Source organism: Salvelinus alpinus, chromosome 2 (assembly GCF_045679555.1).
Source record: "Salvelinus alpinus chromosome 2, SLU_Salpinus.1, whole genome shotgun sequence".
NCBI lineage: Eukaryota > Metazoa > Chordata > Actinopteri > Salmoniformes > Salmonidae > Salvelinus > Salvelinus alpinus.
The window spans coordinates 51,193,100-51,217,259 of record NC_092087.1 but is presented as its reverse complement, the minus strand read 5'-3'; the positions used below and the strand labels follow the sequence as shown (position 1 = coordinate 51,217,259).

Genomic DNA, 24,160 nt, shown 5'->3' with positions numbered 1-24,160 from the left:
GTGTGAGATTGACTAAACTGACAGGATGGGTGTGGTGGACAGGCTAGAGTAATCTGCTGGATTCACACAGGCTTTCCCACACCCTGGCTGAGGCTACACCACACCAAAACACGCTGCATAATCAACCTTCAGTGAGGACTGACTGGGTGAGATAGTGCAGGTGTGTACACACAAGGAGACTTGTGCTTTAATGCCCTTTTGAGTCCACTCCCCTACTCTTTTCAAGCCTGATAAAAAAAAATGCATTATAGAACAGTGGTTTTCAACCTGGGGTAGCCTACATGTACCCCTGGAGGTACTTGGCCTATCCACAGAGGGTACTGGTAAAATGTACGTGGGGGTACCTTGGGGGTACTCCAGACAGAGCAAAATGTGTAAACAAAAAAGGTTGAGACAACTGGGTTCTGGTTTGGCCAGTATGCCTCTAATATTCTTTACTATGAAGAACTCATCAGGTCTATTATAGCTAGTATTTTACAAAACCCTTCAAGATATATTAATTGTGAGATCATCTGAATTGTCAGTGAAAAGCAAACAATAATAATAGATGTCAAAGTAATCCCTGTCAGTATGACTTTATAGAGTAAAAAAATGTCAGCAATAAAACGTTGTTCGTTGTACCATGTCAGCAAACATTCATTTCTACTGATAGCAGTGAAGGTTGTTCTGTTGTTAAGCATAATGACATGACTGATACAATTCCAAGTATACATAGCTATATGACATAATAGTGAACAGAACACATCTGATTCGATCGATCACCTTTCAAATAGTTCTACAATTACGAACTGTACTAGCATTCATATACTGAGGGAGAGAAGTCAGTGAGGGAGCAAAAAAAAAGTCAACCCAATCAGACGAAAAAATCTAGAACAAGCCTTTGTGGAAGTCCCTCCCTTGAATTTTAGCGAGGTAGAGCTGCTATATGCTCGGACGTCAGAGGGACGATGGTGGAGGGCTGGTAAAGATGGCGGCGCTCTCCGAGGATGGGAGGTATGGACTGAATTGTGGCCGACGGAATGCAGATCGAGTCACCGTTTTGCACGTAAAATTGACAGAGACAGCTTTCAGAGCAATAGAGAGCCACCAAACCAATAAGGTAAGTTGAATGAATATGTCTTATAGCTTACGTTATACGACGCTATCAAAACTGGTGAACAAACTGCCACGCACAGCCAGTTTGAGCTAACGTTAGCTGTCTAGAGCTACATTATCCCCGGCCAAGTCAATTTTATTCTACTCAAGCGAGCACTTCAAGTATGAGACTTTGGTGAAATAGATGAATATTTGGATGGCAATTTCGCTTGACATCTTTCGCTAACGATAATTTACCGTATGTTCAGGACGATTGGCACTGTAGTCAGTATTTGGGCGTTTGGATATGTGTTAAAGAGTTTAACATTACAAGTTTAGCTAGCTAACGTTGGTTATCTGGGGGCTATGAGTGACACACGTCCTACCTATAAAGAAGTTGGCAGACGTAAACTGAATTTCTGACAATAGTCAAACCTTACACAGCCAATCTAGCTGAGAAAAAAAATATTATCGAATAACGTTAACGTTACCTGGCAAATGGCTAGCTACTAACAGAGGTAGCTAAAGTGACATTACTCAAATTACAAAATAAATTGGCTAATGTTGAAAGTAGTCAGATACAGTTGTCAACCGTTTGTGTTTAATTAGCCACTGTCACCGGCTGCTACCATACCATTATAGGGAGGTCAAGTCAGTTTTCAATATTTCAAAAAATATAACTTACATATTCACGCCACCATGGTCGATATTTTCTTACATGTGTATTTTACCACTTACATTAATCTCCCCCCAAAATCACCTTTATTCACAAATTATCAAATTCACTCTATTGGCATTCACTTCCTTTTATCCGGATCAAAATGTTGGTTTTATACCCCCCAAAAACTTGGAATGGCAATAGGCTACACCATATAACTTTACTGTTTTGGCCATAGACCTATCCAGTTGCTCTTGCATTCCACACTGAAAGTTCGTCCATTTGTTACGGCTCGTTATGTTCAGGACTAAACTCTTGATTTAAATGTGAATGTTATATTCTTTAGCTATCTTCCCAGGCGAGTAACTTTGCGACAAATGTTGCTCATCTTTGTAATTACACAGTCAGGTAGCCTAAAATATGTTGTCGGTTGACTGCGATTTGTTATGAAAACGTTATAGCTAGGCCCATTTAATATTGATCGGATTATTTGCTGTTTTCCTCAAAATACTATTCACTCGATGACGTTTCTCGCATTTTACTTCTAATCTGGTGTTCTCTCTTAAAGCTACAGTACTGTACCCTACACGACTTTCAAAATCCCAACATCGCTGAGCCTCTAAATAGGATCCCGGCTAGAAGGGATCAAGCTTTTGTCAAATTAGCGTCAAATTATATTTTTCTGTGCATTTTAGCTAACCTTAACCACTTTTCTAACCTTAACCCCATTCGCCTAAACTTTTGCGTTGATTATCCTAACATGCTGCGTAAATTCTCATAGCCTGCTACGAAAAGTAAAATCAACGTTAATTTGACAAAAGCTAGATCGCTTCTAGCCATGACACTAACAGTCACTGACTCTTTCCTTTTTAGTTTTACCAGCATAGTGGTTGGTGCGCACACTAAACGATGTGGCATACGTGGGTCACACACACACTAAGATTCTTAGTGTGGTATAGAAAATCCTAAAGACCAAGTTGTCTCTTGAAAACAAGTATGTGATTAGATAGAACAAGCTGTGGCTCAAAACAGACGTTTTCAGTCAGGCATTCACACTTGCCATACAGAGTTGAAATATCTAGCTAATAGCCTACATTTTTAATTGAATCCCATTGCTTGTGAACTTCAGAGCTTTAACGATTTGGCTTTGGTGAAAACCAGATTCCAGACACATTCAGGGTGATGCGATACCATAGACTTAGGAATAATAGTAATTTAATTGGATTTCTATGTGTGATACAACATCTCACTGGCTGCTTTTCTGGCAAGCTCTCATTTGGCAATTGCTGATCACCCTTCTCAAAATGTCGTTGCACATCTCACACTAAAAGAGAATTGCAGATTTTGTGCTGATAAAAATTGCTGTAGCAGAGGCCTATCATGTCTGGGCCCTTACAGATGCTGTTAGGGAACCAACCTGTAGGGACCAAAATAAACTAACATGTTAATCCGATGGCCGTACAACCTGTATTATCTGGATGCATTTCAGAGATGCAGTAAACGGGCCTCAGGTGCCTATGATCAACTGAGGCCAGGAACCCTGGGAAGTTCAATGGACTGCCAACAACAGTTACATAATTCCAGCAACAAGCTAGTCAGACTTGGTGTAGCATATGTTCAGGGCCTAGTTAATTAAAAAAAACATCCAGATCAAAATGATTTCATTTGGAACTGGCGCATTTACAAGCCTGCTAGAGATAGCGGCAGGCGGATAAAAAATGTCCACCGTCATAGTATAGATAAAGCCCGAGCTGGAATGGAAAGCTAACTGAAGCTGGCTAGCTTTTGAAAACGCTGAGTAGATCTAGCTTTTTTCGTAGTTAGTATACCCCTCTGGCTAGGCTAATTCAAGTCTGGGGTGGAAAGGGTGTCAGGCGACGCTATGGGAAGGAACACCGCCTTGGTGAATAGGTGCTTAGAACAAGCTGACAAGCCAATCAAAGTTAGAATATTAACAGGATCGCGTCACTGTATCTGACTGGTACAGAACACACACATACATGAAAGGCCTAGCAGACATCACACAAGTGTTTTGTATTGAATTGGCTGTTTTTACATCTAAATGGTTTCTGACTAGACCTACTTGCTGCAAAGTATATTGCCGTAGGGGGATAATGAAACCTCTATACTAAAATCTACTCCAAGTCCTAGTAGTTAGCCTAGGCCTATATTCTGATGACCCAACAACCTTATTGGAAGTGTGACAGTAGGCCTGTATGCTGCAATGACCAGCCTACCATATCTTGCTGACTGAGCAGCCAAAACTGCCTGCTTTTTGTTTCTTTCTCTCTGATTTGTGTGGGGGCTGAACTATATCTACTGGAGTGGGAAAGCTGCCTAGCCCTGGCGCTGTGTGGTGGCATGAAATGTGATCAGGAGTGTGTATGTGTGGACTGGATGGTCTGTGAGTGTGTGTTGGGGGATGGGTGAAATGCTGTGGCTGGTTCTACAATCTTCTGTAGAGGAAACTGTGCCGGATTCAGCATTCAGCCCAAATGCAAGAGAACACTGTTTACTTTACAGAACTTTACTCATCATGGGCTAATGGACTGTAGCTAGTTAGTTTGGTGTGAAGTGAACTGCACTTTTTTTTAGTGTAAACTATCACTTACCTATTGTTTGAAGACAGATATCAAAATAAAATGGTGATACACGTTTGTTAGGAAATGGCTGAATGATGGGAGTATGGCAACGAGTTTTCTCAGAAACCCAGAAGTAAAACCTTGTGTATTTGAGACTAGGCCTTAGCCTACTCCAAAGATATTTATGCTGAATAGCCACAAATATAGGCTATCTCGTGAATTTTGTGTGGCTTAGGCTGTGTGTTAATAGGATTTTGTTGTTTAGAATTGATGTTGTGAGCTCAGAAAATGGTTTGTGGCCTGTAAGCCCTGCCCAGGAAACAAACTTTGGGAAATGTTAGTATGGTCTATCCCTGTGCAAGTTTACTTACCCTAATCATTTTCGGTGTACACTGTTAAGGGAAAGTTGCTGAAGGGAAGTTCCTGAAGTTTCCAAACAGCCAGTGAAGAACCTATTCTGCAGTGCCGACGTTTCCTCATGGTGCTACCATTATATGCAACCTGCTGATGTAATTGGACTACATGTGATTTGCTATCATAATCTGACATAAATTCCATTTGCTAATTCTGAGGAAAAGCTGATATTCCTGACCACTTTGTTTGAGATGCCTATGATTTAGGCCTACACGGCTTTCAACATGAGCGAGTTGCTTATTCCTGCTCTTAATTCCTACTTTTACTCGTCACAAATGTATGAAACTATAAACATGCTAGCTAGCACACCAGTGGCATATGAGCCGTGACTGGTTGACAGAATAGGTTAATTTTGTCACTAAATTAGAAAAAAACTTTGGGTGTTTTTCTCAACCACAGCTCAGTGATACTCCAATTGTAACAGAGATTTTCCATCATAATCAGTCAAATGTCAATCTCGCAGTCGACACTTACGTTGAAAATGTCCAATCCCTGTCCTCTCTTTTTCAGAATGTACCGTCCTCGCGGCCAACAATACAATTCAAGGGACTCCAAGGGGTAAGTATGTTCACCTAAAATCTTCATTTTGACTACAGTACTACTGGTCAACCCTGTGGCTGGTAGACTGAGTTTTGTAAAGCAACCATGAAAGGTTGAATAAGTTAACATTTGAGTGCTGGTGGTATAGACTAGACATAAGAAACTTGTGACCAATGTTGTTGAAGACCCAATGATTGTCTTGGTTTCAGTGAAATGGGCATTTGTTCAGCTACGAGGTGTATTTGGTGACTTGTTGCCTGACTCTTGCTACCCCTCTGAAAGCATCCAGTTAACCCCTGACTACCCTGGCTGTGCACTATGAAGAGTTTAACTCTCCAATGTCCCAAGATCTATAAATACTGCGCTAACAGTCTGCAGCTGGGCCCAGAGCACAGGGACCAGACTAAGGTTACAAAATTTCCATAAATTCCCTGGTTTTCCCAATATCTCGTTTTTGTGGATTCCCAGCATCAGGGGGGAGAAAGCAGGAAATCCGGAAACCTCCAACCAGGATTTCAGGAAAACCAGGGAATTTATTGAAATTTCCCAGAATGTAGGAACCCTAGTCTGGTACCTGTGCTCTGGGCCCAGCTGTAGACTGTCAACACACACACTCCCAGCAACTTAGACCTCAAAGATCTGCCTGTCATGCAAACTCACATTCATTAATCTGAGATTCCATAGCTCAGATCAGTCTATATTGACAGAGGAAATACACACACATCACTGTAAAGGGATAATGTTACGAGACCATGAGAAATGAGGCCCACTTGAAGTGTTTTTACAGATGGTTCGCTATTTGGCATGACTGACTCTCACATTCAAATATGAGCGAAATCTCTTCCCAGCCCGAAGCTATAGCAGTAGAGCAAAATGAATCCCCATTTCACACCCCATTCAGAATGATTGAGTACCTCCATTCAATTCCTTACTCATGCGTACAGCTTGAGGGCAAAGAGGCCTTCCTGGTTTTCTGTGGTTAAATAATTTTTTTCACTTAATTCATTTTCTTTAATTGTCCCTTTTGATGTGAACCTCACAGCGTATTAAGATCCCAAGGACTGACTCTCTGGATGGCTCTCAGAACTTTGACTTCTATCTGTCCAACGTGGGCAAGGACAACCCTCAGGGAAGCTTTGAGTGCATCCAACAATACGTGTCCAGGTAAGCACCCTCTGGAACTAAACCGAGCAAGCGCCAGTGCTCGCTACTGAAGACCCAACATAAACTGGTTCGTTAACTGGAATGCATGTCACTCTGGTGTCAGAATTTGACCATGTCATTGAGCCTTGTTAATGAGGCTGAATTGTTTTAATTGAATTGGGTCCAAGGTGAGAAACCCTGTGCTGTATGACTGAAACCCCCCCCCCCCCCCCCCCATCCTTTCCAGCTCAGGGACCCCCCACCTGGTGTCCTTGGGGACGATTCAGGACAAAGTCACAGTGTGTGCCACCAACGACTCCTACCAGGTGACCCGGGAGCGCATGGCGCAGGCCGAGGAGGACAGTCGCAAACGGGGGACCAAGGTCCTCAAGCCTGTGGGCCAGTTCAGAGGCAAGTTCCATGCACTAATCTACCCCCCCAACAGTAGTATTCTCACAGGCCGGGTCCCACTACTCCAAAATGGCTTTGTTTTCCTAGCCTCCTCTCTTTTTGAACCACCGATTCTCTTAAGAACTAGCTTGGTCAAAAGCAATGGAACTTAAAGCCCACTTTTCCATCGTTTGTACCTGACTAAGCCCTTTGGGTTCAGTCTAGTGGTTACACAAGGCGAGGGAAGGAGGCTATTTATGAATATTGACACGGTCTGCCAACACAGCCATATCTGGGTTAAAGTTGCACTCTAAATAGTGCTTATTTAACAACAACCCTGGCCTACAGCCCCACTCTCTCCCAACACATACACCCACACACACCTGTAAACCAATTGTCTTGCCTTTTCTAATACACTGCAACTAGATTGAGGTTGGGCAAGTGGAAAAGTAAAAGCTAATCTAATTTGGCCCCTCGCTCTGTCACAATCTCCCGTCCCGTCTGGCCGGTGGAGATACGATGGAGATTGAGAGTGTGCAATGTAACAGCTCAGTGTTCATTTAACTGGTCATGCCAAATCTGCCTCTGCTGACCTGGGACTCAGTTCTCCCACAGCAGAGAACCATATACTGAGCTTTACTGCCAAATCGTTTATTTTCTAGCCCTGAACTGCAACAGAGGTTTGGTGTCACCTTTTGCTACTTGTTATAGAACTCTAAAAGATGTGTTCCCCATAGACGTCTTTTATATGTGATATATTCTAGTATAAATCTGTCTTGTTTTCACAACAGTGTATGGTAATGATCGCGGCGAGGGTGTAGTGGGGCTCTAAAATCTGCGATGAGGAAGGAATCATGGAATCCAGAAAAAAACGGAATTCAACAATATTTTTTTTATTGAACGCCTAAATATATTGAACTTATTCAAATTTGTATTAATTTTCCCAAGATTATAAGACATGAACAAATTGCATAAGTGATTTGTGTTTTCCTTCATCTTTCTCAAGAGGCAACAGTGTAGACATTCCCTTCTGTGTGTGTTTGTGTGAGCATTTGTATAACACTTTGTGTAGCCGTTAGCGATTATGCTAATGACAACCGTTTTCCTGTAGATGGAAATGCTTTCTCAAAAACCTCAATTTTACTTTGCCTACAAAGTAGGCGCTCTATCAGGCAGAATGATGTCATGATTATTTGCATCAATCCAGTGGTGATTTGTTTAGCAAACTGCAATCACATGTGTGCTACCGAAACCCCCCCCCATTATAGAATAAAAACAAGGGCGGCAGGTAGCCTAGTGGTTAGAGCGTTGGGCCAGTAACCGAAAGGTTGCTCGATCGAATCCCCGAGCTGACAATGTAAAAAATCTGTCGTTCTGCCCCTGAACAAGGCCGTCATTGTAAATAAGAATTTGTTCTTAACTGACTTGCCTAGTTAAATAAAAAACAAATTGTGATTTTGAGAGCAAAAAGCCTGGAATACATGAACAAATCTGAAACCTGTAAAAACAAAATGGAGAAATCAATTGAATTTTGGGAAAAACTGAATAGGGCAAAACATTTAACAGATTTTACAGGGCCCTAGTGGAGGGGGTGTTCAGGGCTTACTTAACTGGAACTTTATTTAAGTAAGTTATCTACATATAAATTGGTATTGTCTGTCTAACATTCATTGGGGTTGCATGTTTTCTCAACAGTAAGCGCATTCTTATCTTTGGTGGGAGGTTTATTCTTCTACCTCTAACGCCACTATGGAACTATAGTTGACTGCAGGAATCCCTGAAATCTGCTTTACTAGTCGTGGCTCTGAACTTGGAAGTCCCACCCACTCAGAAACTTAGTCAGTTAAACCCTCTTTCCCTTGGGAATTCATTTGCATACAATGGCCCAGATGGAAACTGAGAGGGGAGCAGAGGAAAGGGGTGGAGTTTGGGCTTGTAACAGCTGGCTCAATAGAAGCACCCTATTAGCAAAAATGAGCCGTAACCTGCATTTATCTTGTTTGTTTAGGCTATGTCAGTTAGGTATGTTGGTCTGGGACCCTATACGGGGTTTGACATAAATAAGAGCCTTTTTACTTGATGTCATTCAGAGTTTTGTACACTAAACACATGCGTATTATGGCAGAAATCATGTAATTCTGGTAGCAAACCAACAGACTTGCTGTGTTGTCTTGCAGTCCTTTATCTCCCACTGTATAGACTCACTAGGCTGGCCAAATGCTTGCAGGCAAAACGCATTCGCAGCTGATGCAAGCATCATACCTGCCTCAGTCTCACCAGGCTGAGACAGCAAAAATGTGTGTGGTTTGTGTGCTTAGCGATCTCTCGCATGTCTATCAGCATTTGCCCAGACGAAGGGACTAGGGGGCAGACGAGGGTACAAGTTTCTCTCTAACCTTAATCTCTTAAAGAGCTTTAGATTTTCATGATCACTGAGAACAGTATGACGAGATGTCAAGGCATCCTGACTAAGCAGAGGGACTAATGAGCTGGGGGCCAGATTCTCTGTAGGCTTTTAATGACATTTACATTGGGAACTCGGTCTCTTCAAATCGAGCTTGTATGATACAACTTGTACTAGTAGTGCACGGTTAGTTCAAATTCAATTTCCGAACACAAAATGGTTGCCTAACGACTTTGACCCTCTAGGGTTCCAAGTGTCTGCTGGCTTTTGTCCTTATCTTTCAGTCAGTATCCAATAACCCTATAACATTATGTTGTCATGTTGATAAAAAATGTCATTGTGGGATTGACAGCAAGCGACTTAGCTGCTAGTTAGCGAGTTAGTCATTTCTGCTGTAAACTCAATTCTGAGGTGTTAGCAAGAAAACATTTTAATTGGTCCATTTTTAAGCATAAGAGAAACCAAAAACAGATCAAATAAATACATTTCTCGTCTATGCCTTCCTCACCCCTCTCTAACATCAGGTAAGAAAGTCCAGATCCGCAAGCCGGCGCCGTCAGGCTCCGAACCAGTTGCGGAGCGCAAACGCTCCACCCCCATCAACCCAGCCAACACCATCCGCAAGTGCCTTGCCAACAACCCGGTGTCCCAGCGGCCCTACCGCGACCGCCTCGTCCACCTGCTGGCTCTGCGCTCTTACAAGAAGCTGGAGCTACTGGCCAGGTTGCAACGGGACGGGGTCAGCCAGAAGGACCGCAGCTCTCTGGGGAGCACCCTGCAGCAAGTAAGGCTAGTGCCCTGCAACAAGTAACCGAGAGGGTGGAGGATAGTGTTTCATAGTTAGTTTTTGATGAAACCGGGGGGAGAAGGGGCCAACAACTACAGAGCCTTCTCTGAAACTGGTAGGGGAACACATTAGCGCTGATGATCTTTTTTATAATCACGGCTTTATTTAATTTTTTACATGCAATATGTGGGTTGAACACACAGAATAAAATAATTAATAAAAGTCCCATAATGGTAGTGACTGCCCATTTACATTATCACTTATTAATCACTTTTCTTGAATAAGTTGTTGTGATTATTACATACATTATTATTTGACTACTATTTCATTCCAAGTCATCTCTATAGAGCTGCTGCCTACGCTGTCCGGCAAAATCATTATTTGAGAAGTTCTTCAACGTAAATAAGGGATGCTTTTATGACTGTTGAACACCAGCTATCACTCTCTTGCAGTAGATCATGTATTTTCAGGTAGAGATACCTTGCGAAGCAACTGCTCTCGAGTTAATATTGATCACACGTTCTTCTTTAACTTAGCAGATGTAAAAGAAACAGACTGGACAAGTACGCGCACAATGGATTATGGTCATTGTAGTTAGTTTAGCACAGAAAACAGTGATTATGTTCACTATTGGCCTTTTGGAAACTACAATTCCCTACTACATCGCACCGCTTGAGCTTGATCTTATTTCTAGAGAAAATGTGCACATTGAGCTCACAGGAGAAAAAAAACTGACAATGACATTCTAATCGTTGAACAGATGTCGGTCAATTAGTTTTAAAAACCGATGTCTGTTAATCGCTCAGCACTAGAACACATAGATAAGATGGCTAGAGCTTGAATAAATAATACATGGATATATATAAAGTGATTCCTAAATATGCACTTAAGTTCATAAATATTTTAAAGTATGAATAACTGGTAGCACTGTGTATGAGAAGACACATGTCCCAGTTTGCCCCTAGGAATCTTCACCCTTCTGAGGCATTAGACCACAGAATGCAAATCACAGAGGACCTGTTCCCTGTAGTACAAAGACCTTCATTCACCACTACTGAACATAGCACACAGCAAGAATGAAGCAGCTATACATTAAAGCCATTAGTCGTACACACACACACAGCATGAACCAAGCACGCACACATTTATCGATAACATAGTCCAACTGGTTTATTTGCCTAAAGCAAATGAGTTGTCTGACTACAATGCTGACTACCCCCATGCTTGAGGTACATAAAACACAACACACAGACTCGCTTAGGGATTTGCATAATGTTGTGATGGAGAATAGAGACACTGGGTTTGGGGATGAAATGCTAATTAAATGCAATGAATTTACACCCAGGTTGACGCAAGTAGGGCAGGCACCAACAGAAAAGTCTTTAACCCTTAGGATTTGTTTGACTCAAGTAAAGAGACAAAATATTACCAGCAGTTGTATTTGTTGCTTTTAATGCTCCCAAATTATTGGGCAGCACTTTTTTGAAAAGGAACGACGACAAAATTAGACGCTGCTGATCTTGTTTGCGTGTTTGTCCGCAGGTGGCCAACCTGAACCCCAAAGATAACTCTTACTCTCTGAAGGACTTTGTGTACCGCGATGTGCAGAGGGACTGGCCGGGCTACTCCGAGGATGACCGCGTTCAGGTCAACGGGATCTTGGTTCGGTAGGTCACAACCCATTTGTCTGAATGTTTTTGCGACGTTGCACCCTCCTGAACAGGCCCCTCCATTTTATTGCGAACGGGACCCTGTTTAGCAGCGGCTTACGGTCAGTTGACCCTCTCGTCTCCTCTTTCTCTCAGGAAACTGGGCCTTCCCACTGAGACACTTTCCTCCAGCAGTCCTCTTAAAGACGGCCTCCCGGCTTCCCCACAGGTAACCCCTCAACAGTACACCCTGCTGGACACAAACACTTTCAGTATTACTTGCACAAACCAATGCATAGCGAACAGACGAGCCAAACCAAATGACCAGGTCTCTCCTGTAAAGATACATTTTTATCTTAAACCTATGCAATGAATTGTTTGCTAAGATCAAAAGGAAACATTGGTCTTTTATCACTCATTCACCGTAGAAATCCTTGTTTGATGGTTTGGTTATGGTCTTTTAGCAGAAGTGCCAGCCCGAGTTGCCAGTTCACTTCACCGACCCTCTGATGCCGAAGAAGCCCCGCATCTCCCATGTCACCAGCCAAGGGCCCCCTTCCGCCCCAACCCCCATCCCCACCTCGTCCTCTAGAGAGCGCCGCGCCCCCCCGAAGGAGGACGACAGCCACCACAGCGCCGCTGCCACCACCAACACAAAGCGCTCGTCTCTCCCAGCCAGCACCACCACCACTGCTGGTCCGCCCCTCAACCACCACCACCTTCCCCCTCCCTCCCAGCTCCAGGTTTCTCAACGCCCTCCCCCGTCGCATCAGTCTGGCCCGGGCTCCAACTCCAACTCGCCCAGCACGCCTGAGGGCCGTGGCACCCAGGACCTGCCCCTGGACCAGAGCTCGACTTGCCTGGAACCCCCCTCCTCACCGATGGCCACCTCCAGCCCCCCGAGCAGGACCGCTGACCGTTATGGCCCCTGCATGCCGCCACCAGCCAGCTCCAGTCCCCAAAGCCACTCAGCCCTCACCATCTCTTCTTCATCCTCCTCATCCTCTACTATTATTCCCCCTCCCTCGCCAAGCAGTAGCAAGAAGTCTAAGAAAAAGTCAAAGAAGCACAAAGAGAAGGAGAGGCGCAAGGATGTGCGAAGCAGTAAAGGCGATGGCCCTGGTGTCAGCCCCCGAGGGGTGCCGGTTGTGGACGCTCAGAGGCCCAGGAAGAGACACCGCGCCAAGGCGGAGGAGAGACAAACGCCAGTCATCCCCGCCAAGAGCCCAGTCTGCCCGGACGAAGGTAGTCTCCCTTAATGTCTTGGTTTGGCTTCATGGTTAAAAGGGAAAGTGTGCTTGCTTATTAGCGTGCATGGCCTGGTTCCAAAAGGTCTTTTTCAAGTGACGTAGTGGTTGCTTTCAAACCTTGGGAGAAAAAAAAAAAACTGCAATAAGTGTGTGCATGCTTTGAACATGATGGCATGCTTGCATTGCCTTGTGTGAGTTGGAGCATGTATCTCGGTTGTATGTATATTTTTATATATTTTTTTATTTAACCAGGTAGGCTAGTTGAGAACAAGTTCTCATTTGCAACTGCGACCTGACCAAGATAAAGCACAGCAGTTCGACACACAACAACACAGTTACACATGGAATAAGCAAACATAGTCAATCATACAGTAGAAAATCTATATACAGTATGTGCAAATGAGGTAGGATAAGGGAGGTAAGGCAATAAATAGGCCATGGTGGCGTAGTAATTACAATATAGCAATTAAACACTGGAATGGTAGATGTGCAGAAGATGAATGTGCAAGTAGAGATACTGGGGTGCAAAGGAGCAAGATAAATAAATAAATACAGTATGGGGATGAGGTAGTTGAAATGGCTATTTACAGATGGGCTATGTACAGGTGCAGTGATCTATGAGCTGCTCTGACAGCTGGTGCTTGAAGCTAGTGAGGGAGATACGAGTCTCGAGCCTCAGTGTTTTTTGCAGTTCGTTCCAGTCATTGGCGGCAGAGAACTGGAAGGAAAGGCGGCCAAAGGAAGAATTGGCTTTGGGGGTGACCAGTGAGATATGCCTGCTGGAGCGCGTGCTGCTATGGTGACCAGTGAGCTGAGACAAGGCGGGGCTTTACCTAGCAGAGACTTGTAGATGACCTGGAGCCAGTGGGTTTGGTGACGAGAGCGTACAGGTCGCAGTGGTGGGTAGTATATGGGGCTTTGGTGACAAAACGGATGGTCCTGTGATAGACTGCATCCAATTTGCTGAGTAGAGTGTTGGAGGCTATTTTGTAAATGACATCGTCGAGGATCGGTAGGATGGTCAGTTTTACGAGGGTATGTTTGGCAGCATGAGTGAAGGATGCTTTTTTGCGAAATAGGAAGCCGATTCTACATTTATTTTTGGATTGGAAATGCTTAATGTGAGTCTGGAAGGAGAGTTTACAGTGCAGGCAGCGATCGTTTGAATAGCATGCATTTAGTTTTACTTGCATTTAAGAGCAGTTGGAGGCCACGGAAGGAGAGTTGTATGGCATTGAAGCTCGTCTGGAGGTTAGTTAACCCAGTGTTCAAAGAAGGGACAGAGGTATACAGAATGGTGTCATCTGCGTAGAGGTGGATCAGAGAATCACCAGCAGCAAGAGCGACATCATTGATGTATACAGAGAGGAGAGTCAGCGTGAGAATAGAACCCTGTGGCACCCCCATAGAGACTGCCAGAGGTCTGGACAACAGGCCCTCCAATTTGACACACTATCTGAGAAGTAGTTGATGAACCAGGTGAGGCAGTCATTTGAGAAAACAAGGCTATTGAGTCTGCCGATAAGAATGTGGTGATTGACAGAGTCGAAAGCCTTGGCCAGGTCGATGAATACAGCTGCACAGTAATGTCTCTTATCGATGGCGGTTATGGCACCCATGACCAGCTCTGAAACCAGTTTGCATAGCGGGGAAGGTACGGTGCGATTCGAAATGGTCGGTAATCTGTTTAACTTGGCTTTCGAAGACCTTAGAAAGGCAGGGTAGGATAGATATAGGTCTGTACCAGTTTGGGCAGTTGTAGCAGTCATCCCCCCTTTGAAGAGGGGGATGACCACAGCAGCTTTCCAATCTTTGGGGATCTCATACGACACGAAAGAGGTTGAACAGGCTAGTAATAGGGGTTGCAACAATTTCTCCAGATAATTTTAGAAAGCGGGTCCAGATTGTCTAGCCCGGCTTATTTGTAGGGGTCCAGATTTTGCAGCTCTTTCAGAACATCAGCTATCTGGATTTTGGTGAAGGAGAAATGGGGGAGTCTTGGGAGAGTTGCTGTGGGGGGTGAAGGGCTGTTGATCGGGGTAGGGGTAGCCAGGTGGAAAGCATGGCCAGCCGTAGAAAAATGCTTATTAAAATTCTCAGTTATAGTGGCTTTATCGGTGGGGAGTGTTTCCTATCCTCAGTGCAGTGGGCAGCTCGTAGGAGGTGCTCTTATTCTCCATGGACTTTAGTGTCCCAGAACCTTTGAGTTTCTGCTACAGGATACAAACTTCTGCTTGAAAAAGCTAGCCATAGCTTTCCTAACTGCCTGTGTATATTGGTTCCTAACTTCCCTGACAAGTTGCATATCACGGGGGCTATTCTGCTAATGCAGAACGCCAAAGGATGTTTTTGTGTTGGTCAAGGGCAGTCGGGTTTGGAGAGAACCAAGGGATATATCTGTTCTTGGTTCAAAAAATTTTGAATGGGGAATGCTTATTTAAGATGGTGAGGAAGGCACTTTTAAAGAATAACCAGGCATCCTCTACTGACGGGATGAGGTCAATATCCTTCCAGGATACCCGGGCCAGGTCGATTAGAAAGGCCTGCTCGCTGAAGTGTTTTAGGGAGCGTTTCACAGTGATGAGGGGTGGTCGTTTGACTGTAGACCCCTTACGGATGCAGGCAATGAGGCAGTGATCGCTGAGATCTTGGTTGAAAACAGCAGAGGTGTATTTGGAGGGCAAGTTGGTTAGTATGATATCTGAGGGTGCCCATGTTTACGGATTTGGGGTTGTACCTGGTAGGTTCATTGATCATTTGTGAGATTGAGGGCATCAAGATTAGATTGTAGGATGGCCGGGGTGTTAAGCATGTCCCAGTTTAGGTCATCTAGCAGCACAAGTTCTGAAAATAGATTGGGGGCAGTCAATTCACATATGCTGTCCAGGGCACAGCTGGGGGCAGAGGGTGGTCTGCGGCAACGGTGAAAGACTTGTTTCTGGAAAGGTAGATTTTTAAAAGTAGAAGCTCGAATTGTTTGGGTACATACCTGGATTGTAAGACAGAACTCTGCAGGCAATCTCTGCAGTAGATTGCAACACCGCCCCCTTTGGCAGTTCTATCTTGTCGGAAAATGTTATAGTTGGGGATGGAAATGTCAGGGTTTTTGGTGTTCCTCCTAAGCCAGGATTCAGACACAGCTAGGACATCCAGGTTGGCAGAGTGTGCTAAAGCAGTGAATAAAACAAACTTAGGAAGGAGGTTTCTAATGTTAACTTCTTATGGCTGAGATCCCGCTAACAGGATCGATATGACAACAGCCAGTGAAAGTGCAGGGCGCCAAATTCAAACAGAAATCTCATAATTAAAATTCCTCGAACATACATGTATCTTATACCATTTTAAAGGTACTCTTGTTGTTAATCCTACCACAGTGTCTGATTTTCAAATAGGATTTTCAGCGAAAGCACCACAAACAATTATGTTAGGTCACCGCCAAATCACAGACAGTCATTTTCCCAGCCAAAGACAGGAGTCGCAAAAAGCAGAAATAGAGAAATTTAATCACTAACCTTTGATGATCTTCATCAGATAACACTCATAGGACTTCATGTTACACAATACATATATGTTTTGTTCGATAAAGTTAATATTCATATACAAAAACCTCAGTTTACATTGGCGCCATGTTCAGAAATGCCTCCAAAATATCCAGAGAAATTGCAGAGAGCCACGTCAAATAACATAAATACTCATAAACTTTGATGAAAGATACATGTTTTACATAGAATTAAAGACACACTTGTTTTTAATGCAACCGCTTTGTCAGATTTCAAAAAGCTTTACGGCAAAACACAATATTCAATAATCTGAAAACAGCGTTCAGCCACAAAAGCAAGCCATACAGTTACCCGCCAAATTGTGCAGTCAACAAAACTCATAAAAAGCATTATAAATCTTCACTTTGCTGATCTTCGTCGGAATGCACTCCCAGGACTCCCACTTCCACAAGAATTGTTTGTTTTGTTCGGTAATATCCATCATTTATGTCCAAATAGCTACTTTTTGTTAGCGCGTTTGGTAAACAAATCCAAAGTCACGAAGCGCGTTCACTAAAAGCTGACAATGTCCAAAAGTTCCGTAACAGTCAGTAGAAACATGTCAAACGATGTATTGAATCAATCTTTATAATGTTTTTAACATATGGAACAGAGCTCCCTCATGTGAAACCGCATGGTTAGGTCATGGCAAACCTGACTAATTCCCTTCTCATTCAGCCCCCCTTCACAGTAGAGGCATTAGACAAGGTTCTACAGACTGTTGACATCTAGTGGAAGCCGTAGGAAGTGCAAACTCATCCATATCTCGCTGTGATTTCAATAGGATCTTGGTTGAAAATCGACCAGCCTCATAATTCCCACTTCCTGTTTGGATTTTTTTCTCAGGTTTTTGCCTGCCATATGAGTTATGTTATACTCACAGACATCATTCAAACAGTTTTAGAAACTTGAGTGTTTTCTATCCAATATGAATAATGATATGCATATATTAGCAACTGGGACTGAGGAGCAGGCAGTTTAATATGGGCACCTCTGCACCTTTCATCCAAGTTCCTCAATACTGCCCCTGCAGCCATAAGAAGTTAACATGCATGAAACCAAGGTTTTTACGGTTACAGAAGTCAACAAATGAGAGCACCTGGGGAGTAGGAGTGGAGCTAGGCACTGCAGGGCCTGGATTAACCACTACATCAACAGAGGAGGAGTAGGATACGTGTACGGCTAAAGGCTATCAGAACTGGTCATCTATTACGTTGGGAACAGAGTAAAAGGAGCAGGTTTCTGGGCCGATGGAATAGATTCAAGGCATAATGTACAGACGAAGGTATGGTAGGATGTGAGTACATTGGAGGTAAACCTAGGCGTTGAGTAATGATGAGAGAGATATTGTCTCTAGAGACGTTTAAACCAGGTGATGTCACCGCATATGTGGGAGGTGGAACTAAATGGTTGGTTAAGGCATATTGAGCAGGGCTAGAGGCTCTACAGTGAAATAAGACGATCACTAACCAGGACAGTAATGGACAAGGCGTATTTATATTAGGGCGAGGCATGCGTAGCTGGGTGATCATAGGGGTCCAGTGAGTGGTTGGGCTTGCTGGAGACATGGCGTTTCAATCAGCTAGCAGGCCAGGGCTAGCAGAAGGGCCTTAGAGGGATGTCTCGACGGAGGAAAGTCTGTTTTAGCCTCCGCGTGCGGTGACATCGATGGACCAGTCGTGATGGATTAGTAGCGTTCCGAGTAGCAGAGGGGTCCAAGTCCAATTGGAAAAATAGGTATAGTGGCCCAAGAAATTGGCCGATGGATCTATTCAGCTAACAGTAATATGCTCTAGACAGCTAGCGGGCTGTGGCTAGCAGATGGGCATTCGGTTAACGTCGCGATGTAGGAGCCAGTTGAATACCCCCTCAAGCAGATTACGTCGTAGTCCAGTCGTGAAGGATCGGCGGGGTTCCGTGCCCTGTACCGGCAGTAGAAGGGGTCCCGGTATTGTAGCCCAGGAGTGGCTGATGGGCCTCTTCAGCTAGCCGGGAGAATGGGCCTAGCACGGGCTAGCTCCACGCTAATTGGTGCTTGCTTTGGGACAGATGATTAGCCAGGAGTAGTCACTCGGATAGCAGCTAGCTAGCTGCGATGATCCAGGTGAAAATGTCCAGAGCTTGCGATAGAAATCCGGGGATATGGAGAGAAAATGGGTCTGGTATGCTCTGGTCTGAGTCACGTTGTACAAACTGGCGAGAGCTTTCCGAGCTAAAGGTTAGCTGATGACCGCTAGCAGTGGTTAGCTGACTACTAGCTAGTAGCTAGTCAGCTGGCTAGCTTCTGTTGGGGGGATTCCGGTTCCGAGGTGAATAAAAATACTTTAGAAAAAACAGATCCACACCACATTGGGTGAGGCGGATTGCAGGAGAGTATTTTTAAGTTGAGGTTTAGAAAAATATAAGAAAAGATATGCGAAGAAAGAAATATATATACATGAGACACGACAAGACAGACAAAGATGTCTGACTGCTATGCCATCTTGGATCAGTTGAGGTCAAAGTACAGTGAGGTCAAAGTATTTGGACAGTGACAGATTTTTTTGTTTGTTATTTTGTCTCTGTGCTCCAGCACTTTGGATTTGAAATGATACAATGACTGAGGTTAAAGTGCAGACTGTCAGCTTTAATTTGTGGGTATTTTCATACATATTGAGATACTACAGCACTTTTTGTACATAAGCCCCCCCATTTTAGGGAACCAACAGTATTGGGACAAATTCACTTACGCTGAGTTTGCAGAACATTAAGGACTCTTTCCATTGCATAGCTTGACCAGGTGAAAGCTATGATCCCTTATTGATCTCACTTGTTAAATCCACTTCAATCAGTGAGCAGGCAAGTTAAAGAAGGATTTTTAAGCATTGAGACAATTTAGACATGGATAGTGTGTGTGCCATTCAATATTAGGAAAATGTTCTTAATGTTTTGTACACTCGCTTGTGTGTATATGCGATTTAATGTAGTCAAAGGTTTAGTATTTCGTCCCATATTCCTAGCACGCAATGATTACATCAAGCTTGTGTCTCTACAGACTTGTTGGATGTATTTGCATGTATTTGTTTGTTTTGGTTGTTTCAGATTATGTTGTGCCCAATATGAAATTAATGGTAAATAATGTATTGTCATTTTGTTGTCACTTTAATTGTAAATTAATAGAATATGTTTCTTAACACTTCTACATTAATGTGAATGTAACCATGATTACGGATAATCCTGAATGAATCGTGAATAATGAGTGAGAAAGTTGGAGGCACAAAGATCATACCCCCAAGACATTAACCTTACCAATAACGGGGGAGGTTAGCATTTATTGGGGGTTTGAAATTTAGTAGGTAGTATTTATTATATTTAGTATGTGATATTAAGGTGGTCAAAGAATGGCCTGCCCTGAGCAGCAGACTCAGAAATCAGTCCATTTGACTCTTTGTTCTGCCTCTAACAACTGTTTCAAGACCAGTACTTTTGAATGGCTCATAGTTCTAAGGCTACGACTAGTGAAGAGCTGTTCGGATATCAGTTGGTTATGGAGAATAATCGTCTGACGTGTTTCTGCTGTTCCCCAGACACTAAAGAGAGGCCAGTCCACTCGTCAGACCTATCCTCCACCACTGTGATGCCAGATTACATAAGGTGAGTACTACCCCCTTTTTACTTACTTAATACTCTTTGTTCCTATGTGGGACATAAGGCTTCCACAAAAGAGCACCACTGCTACCAATCATCAGCCTTTTGGGGGATGGTATCTCCTTTTTTACCCCTCTCAAATGCACTTGAAGGACCCTGTGTGTGAATGTCTCCTTGTCGCTGACCTGTGCTGCTGTCCCCCTACAGTAAGTACACGGCAGTGGTGTCTATGGACCAGAGGCAGACCTACAAGGACGAATTCAACGCCGAGTATGAGGAGTACCGCGTCCTGCATACCCGTGTGGAGAACATCACCCGCCGCTTCCACCATCTAGACACCGAGTCCAGGAGGCTGCCTCCCGGCACCAAAGAGTACCAGGTCAGATTATAACATGCTACACCACAGAATACAAGGATAAAATATTACAAACTTCACCACCAGATCAAATTATAATAAACTACACCAAAGAGTACCAGGCCAGATTCTACCAAACTTCACCGAGTAATGCTGCATTCATGTGCTCGTCGGAAATGCAAAACGTCCCAATAAGGAAGTCCGACATGATTGTGTTCAAGTGCTTTTGAAGTCGGAAGACGATTGTTCTACCAATTCGATTTTAGCTAGCTAGATAAGATGGCTAACGTTGCAAATAATAAAGTTGGCTAGCTTGCATTGACAATATGGTCAAACTAGCTACATCTTTTTGTTGAAAAGGTGGAAGGTCAGTGGTGAAACATCGCAACTCGGGTAGCAATATTTTCTTTTGAGTTTCCCACTAGTAATTACTACTTGGAGGGTCGTTAAAGTGAAACGTCAGTCGGAATTGCCGGTAACTTTGACAGCACGTGAACGCACCATTAGTACCAGGTCTAAATATAACAAACTACACCAGAGTACCAGGTCAGATAAAAACATTTTTTTGTGTGGGTAAAATGTCAACACATTTTGCTCATGTAAATGTAAGCATTGTTTGTACTTTTTCAGGAAGTACATGAAGAAGTGTTGCAGGAGTACAATAAAATGAGACAAGTAAGTAAAACAAATAATGCAGTATACACTAAACAAAAATATAAACGCAACATGCAACAATTTCTAAGATTTAACTGATTGACGGTTCATAAGGAAATCAGTCAATTGGAATAAATTCATTAGGACCTGATCTGTGGACTTCACATGACTGGGAATACAGAAAAAAAAGAAAGAAAAAAAAAAAAGAATGTTGTCCCACTCTTCAATGGCTGTGCGAAGTTGCTGGATGTTGACAGGAACTGGAACACGCTGTCGTACACGTCAATCCAGAGCGTCCCAAACATGGCCAATGGGTGACATGTCTGGTGAGTATACAAGTCATGGAAGAACTGGGACATTTTCAGCTTTGTGTACAGATCCTTGCGTCATGGGGCCATGCATTATCATGCTGAAACATCAGGTGTTGGCGGTGGATGAATGGCATGACAATGGGCCTCAGGATCTTGTCACGCTATCTCTGCATTCAAATTACCATTGATAAAATGCAATTGTGTTTGTCCGTATCTTATGCCTGCTCATACATAACCTCACCGCCACCATGGGGCACTCTGTTCATGACGTTGACATCAGAAAACTGCTCGCCCACACGACGCCATCTGCCCGGTACAGTTGAAACCGGGATTCATCCGTGAAGAGCACAATTCGCCAGCATTCCAGTTGCCATCAAAAGTGAGCATTTGCCCAATGAAGTCAGTTACTACGCTGAACTGCAGTCATGTCAAGACCCTGTTGAGGACGACAAGTACGCTGATGAGCTTCCCTGAGAACATTTCTGACAGTTTGTGCAGAAATTCTTTGGTTGTGCAAACCCCCAGTTTCATCAGCTGTCCAGGTGGCTGGTCTCAAACGATCCCACAGGTGAAGAAGCTGGATGTGGAGGTCCTGGGCGTGCGTGGTTACATGTGGTCTGCGGTTGTAAGGCCGGTTGGACGTACTACCAAATTCTCTAAAATGATGATGGAGGCGGCTTATGGTAGAGAAATGAACATTAAATTCTCTGGCAACAGCTCCCTCAACTGCACATTTTAGTGGCCTTTTTATTGTTCCAGCACAAGGTGCACCTGTGTAATGATCATGGTGTTTAATCAGCTTCTTGATATGCCACACCTGTCTGGTGGATGGATTATCTTGGCAAAGGAGACATGCTCACTAACAGGGATGTGAAGAAATTTGCATATGGAACATTTATGATCTTTTATTTCAGCTCATGAAACATGGGACCAACACTTTTTACATGACACTAATCGCTAGCTATATAGCACCAGATTGAGTGGAGTTGAAGTCTGGCTGTGTACTTGTGCTCCACGAGTCATAACCAGTTGTGGAAGGAAGACTTGAAACTTGTTTACAGCCAAAGGGTTGGCTAGCTAGCTGGCTTACTCGCTGTGCATTAGTTAGCTTATGTGACCAGTGCTAATTGCTAGCAAACCACTAATGACTCTAGCTTGTTAGTGTCACACACATGGGTGAACCAAGGGTTAATATTAGTGGGAGCTTTTTAACATTACCTAGGTTGATTTGCTTGGCTGAGTCAGCGCAGGGCGGCCGCCAACAAAAGCAAGCATTCTGTACACTTCAAGGCACTGGGTTATCAACCAAACACAGCGTTGGAACTTTGAATAGTCAAATAAAAGTAAATAAACAAACTTTAAATGGCTTTCTCATGTAACATATTATGGAGTCTAATTTCTTTGTGTGTCTGTCACCCTGCAGCACAGCCCAAACTACCAGGTGGAGAAGCAGCGCTGCGAGTACCTGCACAACAAGCTGGCCCACATCAAGCGCCTCATCGCTGACTTTGACCAGCGCAGGGCCCAGTCCTGGCGCTAGAGCTTCAGCTTCAAGACCACAGTGTTGAGGGGTGGGCAGAGCAAGGGGAGTCCAACTGGCTTTTATTTATTCAGACCCCTCTGCCACCGCTTCCTTCCTTTACCCTTTCTTTCTACCTTTTTGATTCCACAGGCTGCAGGAGGCTACAGTACACCATCTTCAAATTCTTATTCACTGCCCCCCCCCTACCTTTTCTCGTATTGGTTTCTCCTGAAGCTCCTCTCCATTGCTACAACACTGGTCTAGAGGAAGGGAGCTACATGTGAGGGGGTGGTAGGGCAAAAATACTTAACGCGTCTTACCTTTTGAAGGACTTATCCCTAAAAATGAACAACAAAAATTAAACTTATTTTTGAAAGCAGAGAAAATATTATACTTACACTTGTATTTAAGTAAATAAAGAGGGAGATCTATTTATTTTGGACTGTTATGATGGAGGAGCGGTCCACAGATGATTTATTGTTTAAAAAGTTTATATTTTCCAAAAGCAATGCAAAAAAACGTGGGCCTTATGTGTTTGACTTTATGAAGCCATTTTGCACGTGAGAGATCCCATGCTGCATCCCAGTGGTCCAAAGTGGCTCATCTTCATTGTAAAGTAGAGGGCTCAAGGAAAGGAATCCACTTGAGCAATTGAGATGTAACACCAATGTGTGTGTGCATGGGTTATAAATGGCTTATAATTGGGGTGGGATGGGTAAATTAGTAGTATCTGTCCCCTGACAGCAGGGGCGTGCTACCCTGAGCACCACCAGTGTTTCTGCCCTCAGTGCAAAAGGGTGCCTTAACGTGTTTAGTTTACACTGCAATGTCGAGTCGCTGAGACTTCTAGGGTCCCCAAGGCAACACGGGGGAACTACAACCACCTGGCTACAGGTCACACAGACCAGTGTGTGTGTGTGTGTGTCGGGGGGAGGGGGGGACAGTAAAGAATATGTCTGATGTTAAGTGGTACCTTTTTGAGAGGTGAGGGGGTTTCAAGAGGGGCTACAAAGGTCAGGGTGATTTGTGTGTGTGTGAGTGTGACCTGTGTATGGGTGGGTGCCAATGTAAAACAGGGGGGGTTAACAGGTTGGGGCGAAAACACAAATGGGGGGGGGGGGAGAAAAAAAGAAAAGTAAAAAAAAAAAAAAAAGCTGCTTTAGTCTTTGTTTGAAGAGCCAGAGCCCTCAGGATCAACCTGGCTAAAGTTACATGTTCTTAATTGGGAGGCTGTTCTAGAGTGGCAAATCTCTAGAAGGAC

At 43.8% G+C, this 24,160-nt stretch overlaps 1 protein-coding gene across 2 annotated transcripts; it reads left to right on the top strand.

Annotated features, from left to right (window-relative positions):
- The first annotated feature begins 910 nt into the window (after positions 1–910).
- Positions 911–23,418, top strand: LOC139543160 (RNA polymerase II elongation factor ELL2-like). Of its 2 annotated transcripts, none has more exons than XM_071349414.1 (12): positions 911–1,099; positions 5,239–5,286; positions 6,311–6,432; positions 6,659–6,822; positions 9,730–9,989; positions 11,535–11,659; positions 11,798–11,870; positions 12,109–12,886; positions 19,997–20,063; positions 20,265–20,436; positions 21,043–21,087; positions 22,801–23,418. In XM_071349414.1, exons 1-12 carry the CDS (start codon positions 926–928, stop codon positions 22,915–22,917), a joined length of 2,145 nt encoding a protein of 714 aa, XP_071205515.1. In that variant the 5' UTR covers positions 911–925; the 3' UTR covers positions 22,918–23,418. The 2 variants fall into 2 exon arrangements, with proteins under 2 accessions (XP_071205515.1, XP_071205507.1); XM_071349406.1 differs by having other exon boundaries at positions 12,106–12,886.
- Positions 23,419–24,160: the final 742 nt, after the last annotated feature.